The sequence below is a fragment of the Hippopotamus amphibius genome, chromosome 3, assembly GCF_030028045.1.
Source record: "Hippopotamus amphibius kiboko isolate mHipAmp2 chromosome 3, mHipAmp2.hap2, whole genome shotgun sequence".
Taxonomy (NCBI): domain Eukaryota; kingdom Metazoa; phylum Chordata; class Mammalia; order Artiodactyla; family Hippopotamidae; genus Hippopotamus; species Hippopotamus amphibius.
This window is the reverse complement of record NC_080188.1, coordinates 105,902,907-105,913,112: the sequence shown is the minus strand read 5'-3', so window position 1 is coordinate 105,913,112 and position 10,206 is coordinate 105,902,907. Positions and strand designations below refer to the sequence as shown.

Sequence of the window (10,206 nt, the reverse complement as noted above, 5' to 3'; positions counted from 1 at the left end):
GGGGAATCTGAGCATATGGTGAGGCAAAAAGAGTTCTGACACTTGAGATTTGTAAAGACAAGGAGTTGACTATTATGAAAAAGTGTTATGAGTTAACTGGGTATGAAAAAATTAGGAATAAGTTAGCCACAGAAAAAGAAATCATTTCTATCACAGATTTCCATAGTTTGTAGCCCACATAAGCAGAGAAATTGTATGTGTCATAGACTGAGTCAGGGGTTTGGTATAAAGTATATTTGGGTTAGAATGTCAGTCCTACCAATTAATAGTTTCATGATCTAGGAGAGTTTTATTTTTTTTTCTTTTTTCTTTTTATTGAGATACAGTTAACAGACAATAAACAGCATATACTTAGAGCGTACAATTTGGTGTCCCAATCTCCCAGTTCATCCCCCCCAACCCTCCCCACTTTCCACAGTTGATGTCCATGTGTTTTTTCTCTACATCTGTGTCTCTATTTCTGCCTTGCATTTCCTCTTCCATAGTTGTTAGCATTTGCCTTATGTATTGAGGTGCTCCTATATTGGGGGCATATATATTTATAATTCTTATCTCCTCTTCTTGGACTGATCCCTTGATCTTTATGTAATGTCCTTTCTTGTCTCTTATAACATTTTTTATTTTCAAGTCTGTTTTATCTGATGTGAGTATTGATACTCCAGCTTTCTTTTGATTTCCATTTGCATGGAATATCTTTTTCCATCCCCTCACTTTCCATCTGTATGTGTCCCTAGGTCTGAAGTGGGTCTCTTGTAGACAGCATATATATGGGTCTTGTTGTTATATCCATTCAGCCAGTCTGTGTCTTTTGGTTGGTGAATTTACTCCGTTTACATTCAAGGTAATTATCAATATGTATGTTCCTATTACCATTTTCTTAATTGTTTTGTTTTTGTCTTTGTAGGTCCTTTTCTTCTCTTATGTTACCTGCTTAAAGAAGTTCCTTTAGCATTTGTTATAGGGCTGGTTTGGTGGTGCTGAATTCTCTTAGCTGTTGCTTTTCTGTAAAGCTTTCGATTTCTCCATTGAATCTGAATGAGATCCTTGCTGGGTAGAGTATTCTTGGCTTTAGGTTCTCCCCTTTCATCACTTGAAATATATCATGCCACTCCCTTCTGGCTTGTAGAGTTTCTGCTGAGAAATCAGCTGTTAACCTTATGGGAGTTCCCTTTTATGTTATTTGTCATTTTTCCCTTGTTGCTTTTAATAACATCTCTGTGTCTTTATTTTTTGTCAATTTGACTACTATATGTCTTGGCGTGTTTCTCCTTGGGTTTATCCTGCCTGGGACTCTCTGTGATTCCTGGACTTGAGTGGCTATTTCCTTTCCCATGTTAGGGAAGTTTTCAACTAGAATCTCTTGAAATATTTTCTCTGGTCCTTTCTCTCTCTCTTCTCCTTCTGGGACCCCTATAATGTGAATGTTGGTGCATTTAACATTGTCCCAGAGGTCTCTTAGGCTGTCTTCAGTTCTTTTCATTCTTTTTTCCTTATTCTTTGCCGCATCAGTGATTTTCACCATTCTGTCTTCCAGGTTACTTATCTGTTCTTCTGCCTCAGTTAATCTGCTATTGGTTCCTTCTAGTGTATTTTTCATTTCAGTTATTGTGTTGCATATCTCTGTTTGTTTGTTCTTTAATTCTTCTATGTCTTTGGTAAACTTTTCAATCTTTGCATCCAGTCTTTTTTCAAAGTCCTGGATCATCTTCACCATCGTTATTCTGAATTCTTTTTCTGGAAGGCTGCCTATCTCCTCTTCATTTAGTTGCTTTTCGGGGGTTTTATCTTGTCCCTTCATCTGGTACAAAGTCTTCTGCTTTTTCTTTTTCTCTCTCTTTCTGTGGCTGTGGTTTTCAGTTCACAAGACAAAATACTGCTGATACTGTTTGATACTGCAGTCTGCCCTCTTGTGGAGGAAGCTATCTAGGAGGCTTGTCCATGCTTACTGATGGGAGGGACTGATGGAGCTCAGTAAGACTTTACTCCGATTAGGAGAGTTTTCTTATACCAATTTTGATGATGTGGAAACTGAGAAGGAAGGAATACAATAATCTCTAGTTCCAAATATTTATCACTTGTAAGTTAATTGTCTAGTACATATATGGTCCATTGCTAAAGTTAATTTGTTTTTTCATCTAACTTATAGGGTAAACCTAAGTGCTGCATACCATTATGGATACAACATCATGGAGAAATCATGTATATATGTATTTTTCATCTGAGTGATACCATCTTGTTCTGCAGCTAAAGATCTATACAACCCTGAATGCATGGCAGGTTGGAATCATACAGGTGTGAAGGAATTCCTTCTGGTGGGATTAACTGAAAATCCTGATTTGCAGACCCCACTCTTTTTGCTGTTTCTCCTTATTTATCTTATCACACTGGTGGGGAACTGGGGGATAATCATCTTGATCTGGATAAATGTACTACTTCATACTCCAATGTATTTCTTCCTCAACAACCTCTCTTTTTGTGATATCTGCTACGCGACTGTCTTTGCTCCTAAAATGCTGGTCAATTTCCTTGCCAAACACAAGGCCAGCACATTTTCAGCCTGTGTTCTACAGAGTTTCTTCTTTGCCATGTGTGTAACCATAGAGGTCATCCTCCTGTCTATGATGGCTTATGACCGCTATGTAGCAATTGCTAACCCCTTGTTGTATCCAGTCATTATGACCCAAAGGGTTTGTATTCAGATGGTTCTTGCATCTTACTTGGGAGGGCTCATTAACTCCCTGACACACACAATAGGTTTGCTCAAATTAGACTTCTGTGGTCCTAACATTGTGAATCATTATTTCTGTGACATTCCCCCTCTTCTGAGGCTCTCTTGTTCAGATTCCCATAAAAATGAGATATTGCTTTTGATATTCTCTGGGATCATTGTAATGTTTACATTTATTATCATCACAGTCTCTTACATTTGCATCATTATTGCCATCCAGAGAATCCACTCAGTTGAGGGGAGGCACAAAGCTTTCTCCACTTGTGCCTCACATCTGATTGCAGTGACTTTACTCTGTGGGTCTGTGTCCTTCAGTTACATCCAGCCAAGCTCTCAGTATTCCCTGGAACAGGAGAAGCTCTCTGCTGTGTTTTACACCTCTGTGATCCCGATGTTAAACCCACTGATTTATAGTATGAGGAATAAGGATGTGAAAGAAGCAGCAAAATGGTCAATATGGTGGAAGAGAACCTCCACTTGATTCAATCTTGTCTATGGTTTTGCCAAGCTAACAGTAATCTGAAAATAGAGAGACTTTCTTTAAAATTGTATCACAGGTACAATCACAAACAAAATTGAAATCAAGACACTCTTACACAATTAGAGAAGTGAGTATTGAGTTTGACAGGAAGACTGAAAATCACTCTATTTCACCATTCATTGTGTTGTGACTTCATTCTTGAAAAAACCTGATATTTTCTCTAACAAATTCTCATGATCAACTCTGAAAGAGTTCACCATGGATTTCATAAGAATCTTTCATTGACTTGAATCAAAGGAGTACTCCAACAATAGGCATTTATCAAATGCATTGTTATCTCAGAAAAATACTGAAATATTTCATAGAATGGTTTTCATAAATCAAACTATTATTTTTTGTTCTAAAAATGCTATTATTACTCAAGTAAAAATATATTCTTCAATTTTATATTTAAACTGCATACCTTAATAATATCTTGGAAAAATGGCTTAGAAAATGGCTATAGAAAACTCTCATTAGTTATAATTTGTTCCTTCAACACATTTTTACTAAGTAATTTTATTGTACCAGTTACTCTGTGTGATCCAAAGCTAAAGAGATTTATGGTATGAAGTTAAAGCTGTTAGAGGTTCAGGCAACAGAGGAATATGCTAAGTGTGAAGGACTATTAAGATTTAAGAAAATATATGAATTTGGCTCTAGCATGGAATTTTAACACAAAAGCAGTAGAAAATAAGTCTGCCAAGTTATTTATGACCATATGTATGAAGTACCTTTAATGTTAGTATAACATGTTTTAGACTCTCTCAGTGGCTAATAAATGACACAATAAATGAAATGCAAATAGTATGCTTCAAGAGATTTCCCAGGATATCACTGCTATCAACATTTTGGAAAGTCAAAGAACAAATTAGGGAAAAGTTAGCCTGAGGTGGCTAAGAAGTGTTGCAGGTGAAAAATACAGAAAAGGGGACAAATTCAAGAGACACTTCATGAAAATCATGCACAAGACTTGAGAAATTATTAGTTCCTTTTTATTTATTTATTTATCTTAGAAAAAAAAGTTTTACATGACTGGGAGGTTTTGAATCTGTGTCACTAGTCAGATAAATTGGTTAAGAAAGAAAACATAGATGCAAGATTTGCACATCATTAGAATTTCCAAAAGAATCCTCTTTCTCTGAAGAGATGATAGCCAAGAACAATGCCAAAGAGGGAGAGGTTTCCTAGAATGTTCAAGAAATAACAAAGAGATCAGAGCTGAAACAAATTGGGAAAGATAAGGTGAAGCAAAAGATGTTGCCAGAGAGGAAAAGAGGTCCAGTGCATGTCTGGAATATATACACCCTTTGCATCTGAGTGAAGAAAAAGGCACAGTGGGGAGTCAAACAGAAAAGTGACATAGTCCAGCTTATAACTTAACAAGTTCACTCTGGCTGAATTATAGATAATATATAGACCATAGAATGGCAAACTGGAAGATAGAAGTCCAGGCAGGAGGCTGCACATAATTTAGTCAAGAGTTGATGGCGTGTTAGACCAGAGCTGTCATGGTGAAAATTGTGAGAAAAAGAAATACAAGGTATATGCTGATGTTAGACCTGGCAAGAAGGTGAGGGAAAAAGAGGAGTCAAAGATGACTCCAAGGTGTTTCAATAGGGAAGTAATCAAAATACAATAATACATCCAATAACCTACTATATATATATTTTTTTCCAAGCATGTACAATATTTTCAAAGCTGAAAATATTATGGGACCAAGAAAAAGTCTGAATACACATCAAAGAAGAGTGTGTACTAATTCTATAACAGTGAACAATATACTTAATTTTCCTAAACACAAGCTGTTTACTTGTAAAAAGAGAATAAACATACCACTTCAAAGTTTCATAGATAGATCGGTAGTTAAATTAGATAGATGATAAGCAGATAGATAGCTATGCAAATACAAATGTAGATACAGATTAGATATAAACATAGTGTTTAAAGTAATTTTAGCATCAATTTTGAGCTGGAATTTTACAAGAGAGAAAAAACTATGAAAAAGTTGTAAAATTTAGTTAGTTTCAAGGATCTTGTACTTTAAATACTATAAGTCAAAATATTGCAAAAAACAATTATGTGATATAGCATACTAAACAGAGCATGTGGAGTATTATGAGAAGATGAATATATTACCTAATATTAGCTCTCAAAATTTGAGAAAGCATAAATATTGCACTGCATATTATAAAATGTATAATTATTATGCATACATAAATGTATGTATATAGGCATTTTTAATTTATAAAAATATGGGGTTTTTTTTTTAAAGAAAAGGGTTAGGTGAGTGGTAGATTTTATAATTGTGTCACTAGTAAGATAAATTAGTTAAAAGCAAAAAAATAGATGTAAGATCTGCATGCCATTAGAATTTTATTTCTAAATACAGCTGAAATAAGAAGGAGATTGAGAGAGTGACAAAGCAAATGTAGCAATTGCAATTGGTATTTATAGGTAAGGGGTACATGAGTGATTGTTTATTCTTGCAAATTTGTATGTTTCTTGAATCTCTTCTGTAAGCTTGCCATGTTTCAAAATAAAAAGTTGAAGAAAACCTAAGGAAAAGTGCTTATAAGATGAGAGACCACTTTTACTTCAGCATTTATGCAAAAATACCAAGAAAAGCAAGCTAAGATACGCATATTATCTGTTGATAAAAGTGAGACAGGGAGGGTGGGGGGGAGTCAAGGGAGGGTGGGGGGGGAGTTGAGGGAGGGAGGGAATATGGGGATATGTGTATAAAAACAGATGATTGAACTTGGTGTACCCCCCAAAAAATAATAAATAAATAAATAAATAAATAAATAAATAAATAAATAAATAAGTGAGTAGCTATTAAGGGAAAGAGAACTGAAGTGGTTTAGAATTTAGGGGGGTATAAACTTAGAGAGTTGAGCTGATTTTTGTCTTACTGATACAAGGCACATTTGAAAATGCAGTCTTGTGGTGCATGGCAGGTTCTGCAAGTGTTCAGAGGAACCAGTGGAGCTTTCAGCAGATACTTTGCAGGTTTCACTCTTGAAGCATTAGTGATATTCTGGGCCTGAGTAGGCCCTGAGATCAAATAAGTAAATAAACAGATAGAGAGACTGATAGACAATAGATGATAGAGACAAGATAGGTAGATAGATGATAGATAGATAGGTAGGTAGATAGGTAGATAGATATAGATAGACAGGTGGATCGATACAGATGATCAGTATAAAGATTGAATTAAGTGTGGAACTTCTGAAAAGCAGGGAGGAAATTTGGCTGTGTCCCAAACAATACAAATATTAAAGATTGCGATGCACCAAAGGGGAAGGCTACTGATTGTGAACCTGTGTCGTGTGACTGCTCTGGGGAAAGGCAAAACAGTGGAGCTTTATGCAGTCATCTCTGACAAGATGAACTGGGCTATCTGGGAGCTTAACCACACAGCTGTTTTTCCCCACAGGAAAAGGAAAGGGAAGAGGGGTAAAAGAGTCTAAGAAGCTGGTTCTGGGCCACAGAGGCAGATTGACATCTCTTGCACTCCTGCAGTGCTCAGAAGACACCACATCCTGCTAGAGAAAAGAGCCAGCAAAAAAGGGATTGTAGGTCTCCTCCCCAAAATGTTTGCCAGATTGATCCTGCTTTAAGTCAGGTACAGAAAGGCTAGAAATTTCTTTCTGAAGCACAAGGACAATGAGATTCTGGAGAGTCAGACTGGGCTGGAAAGACAAATTGAAATATTTATCAGTCTCTAGGTGCTTGGTTGATAACATTACACAAGAGGCAAGAGGTCTGCATCAAGCACAAGGTCAGCAGCACTCTTGAGATATTTGATGCAATTTGAAGATGCACAGGGCCAAAGTCTAAGTTCACACCTCCAAAATGCTAAAACTGAATTTTCTTCAGCGTTTGAGGGCTGGAGAGAGAGACATAGAGGGGGCCTACCTTCTAATCAACATCATGGGAATTCTATACTCCTGTAACAGGGACAAACCAGAAGAAAAATGAAGTTTAACACCAAACCAGTCCAGTCCCAGCCAAATTAATAATTCAATCAACACAGTCAGCCTGTCATCCTTTATGTCTTTTTAGAGAGAAACTGAAGCCCTCCCCTGTGGAAAGTAATGTAACCTCTAGTTTCTATGAACATTTAATTTACATCAAAAAGCCAGAAAATAAGTAAAAGAGTACAAAAATGCAGAGAATACAAAAAGGACCACAAGATATCTAAATGCTGGAGGTAGAAAAGGACTTCAAAAAATATTATGATTAACATATTAAAGAAAATAGAGAAAAAGTTAGAAAAATCATTTAAGATGAAATATTTCAAAAGAGAAATAAATTCAATGCTCAGCGTCTTTGAAGTTGCTATTGTACATACCTCTTATAAGGGAAAACATGCAGTATTTGCTCTTTTGGGTCTGGCTTATTTCACTTAGTACAGTGGCCTTCAGGTTAATCCATGTTATTATCCACATTATGCAAATGGCAGGGGTTCCCATTTTTCTAACACTGAATAATACACAATTCATGAATATACCACGTTTTCTTCACATCATCTTTACTGGGCATTGGGTTGTTTCCATTTTTTTTTGGCTGTTGTGAATAATGCTGCAATGGACCTGGAAGGGCAGGCATCTCTCTGGGTAGGAGGGGAAATGGGGAATTGCTGTTCAATAGGCATAAAGTCTCGGTTATGGGAGATGAATAAATTCTAGAGATCTGCTGTAGAACATAGAGCTTATGGTTAACAATACTGTTCTGTGTACTGAAAATTTTGTTAAGAGGTTAGATCTCACAATAAGTGTTCCTATGACAACAAGAAAAAAAAAAAAAAACAGGAGCAGGAGGAAACTTTTTGAGGTGTTGGAATTATCTATTAACTAGATTGTGGTGATGGTTTCATGGATGTATGCATGTGTCCAAATTCATCAAAGTCTATATATTCAATATGTGCAGTGTTTTGTACATCTATTCTACATGAATAAAATTGTTTAAAAAAAGAGAGAGAGAAGAAAATGTCATTCCAAAGTGAAAAAAAATTCTCACAAAAGCTGAAAATAAGAATTCAAAGGATGGATTTAAAATGTATTAGACAAAGCATAGGATAGGATTAATGAACTCAACCACAAGTCAATAAAAATTATATAAACTGAATCAGGGAGAGAAAAAATGAAAAGATGAAGCAGACCATAGAATTTGTATTTGGTGCAATTGAATGGTGTGAGATACTTGTAGTTAATGTTCCAGAAAAAGAGAATGGATAGAATAAATACTTTAAGGTAAAGTGACTAAAACTTTTGCAAAACTGATTGTTCTTTTAAAATATATTCAAGATGAGCAGAATATCCTCAATCAAAAAATGTAGAGAAACCCACACATGGGCACTTCATGGTCAAAGGTAAATGGTAAGATTTCGGGGAAGCTTTTCAAAGAAATTATACAATGGAGGGTAAATGGATTGACATTTTAAGTATGAAAGAAAAATAGAGTAAATACCTAATACTCTATCCTAAGGGAAAAGAAATCTTAAAAAATGACATTGTCAACAAACAGAAGATGAGAGGAGTTCTCAGATTAAATTAAGAAATACCAAAAGTTTTAAGAATGTAATAAAAACATCCACATATGGAAATATGTGAAAAATATTAAAGAAATTTATTGACTTTCAACTGTTATGATTAAAGAAATACCATAAATTATTTTCTACAGAGATCATAGCATGTGAAGAAGTAAAAGGACTAAAATAACAAATGACAAAAATGAAAAAGTGAATTAAACTGCTGGAAATTTCTTCCAGTGTTGTGTTAAAGTGATAAAAATATCGATTTTTAAATGATTGTAATAAGAAAAATATGTATTACAATTCCTCTTGCAACCATTAAAATAATTAATCACAATATGTGGGTAAAAGAATTCAGTAAGAGAAAGCTTAGTAATGCAATATTAATGAATTGACTAGAAGGAAATAAAGTTCAGAAGGAAAAACATAAATGGAATTGTGAGACGCTCCATGTAAAATCAGCTTTGCCAATTATCATATATTGAAACAAAGGTTGACAAACTAAATCAGGGTTTATCGACCTTGCCATCATTGCCATTTGGGACTGGATGATTTTCATTATGGAGACTGTAATCTTCATTGCAGGTCAACATTAGATGCCAGTAATATCTCTCCTCCCCAGTTATGATAATGAAAAATTTATCTAGACATTGCTAAATACACCCTGGGGGCCAAAATTGCCCAAGTGGAGAGCCACTAGAGTAGATTAAGAAACAAGCAAACAACAACAAAAACAATAAAAAACAAGAACCAAGTATATGTAATTTGTGAGATATAGGATAGAGACAGATGGAATGTAAAAAGCTATACCACACAAACACACACTTGGAGGAAGCTAATGTAACTATATTAATATCTGAAAAAGCAAACATTAACAGGGAAATATTTTTTATAAAAACAGATATTCCTTAATGGTAAAATAACAACTTGAATAGGAAGGAAAAGTGACCCTAAATTTGGATTTACCTAATAACTTGCTTCAAAATAATTATAGGAAAGGTAGTGAAAATGAAACAAGAAAGTGAGATAAGATTATGCAGAGGAAAAACTTTAAAACTAAAGGAATATTAACACTATCATTATTTTTAATGATCAAATCAAACCTATAGAAATCAGGAGAAAGGCAAAGATTGTTTTTAAATACACAGAATTTCAACAAAAAAAGCAGCTTACTGAGGGTTGTTGACATCACAGAAAGGAAGGATTTTTTAATGTTGTAGGTTGCCACCAAAGAGAGATCGCTGCATGCAGATTTCTTTTTATTTTTTTATTGTTTACAATAAACTGCATATATTTAGAGTGTACAATTTGGTATCTCAATTTTCCAATTCATCCCCCCCCAACCCTCCCCATTTTCCCCACTTGGTGTCCATATGTTTGATCTCTACATCTGTGTCTCTATTTCTGCCTTGCAAACTG

At 35.0% G+C, this 10,206-nt stretch overlaps 1 protein-coding gene across 1 annotated transcript; it reads left to right on the top strand.

The window, feature by feature from the left end:
* Positions 1-2,270: 2,270 nt before the first annotated feature.
* LOC130847835 (olfactory receptor 1052-like) lies at positions 2,271-3,209 on the top strand. The gene has a single exon (XM_057725472.1). It carries the CDS (start codon positions 2,271-2,273, stop codon positions 3,207-3,209), a length of 939 nt encoding a protein of 312 aa, XP_057581455.1.
* Positions 3,210-10,206: the final 6,997 nt, after the last annotated feature.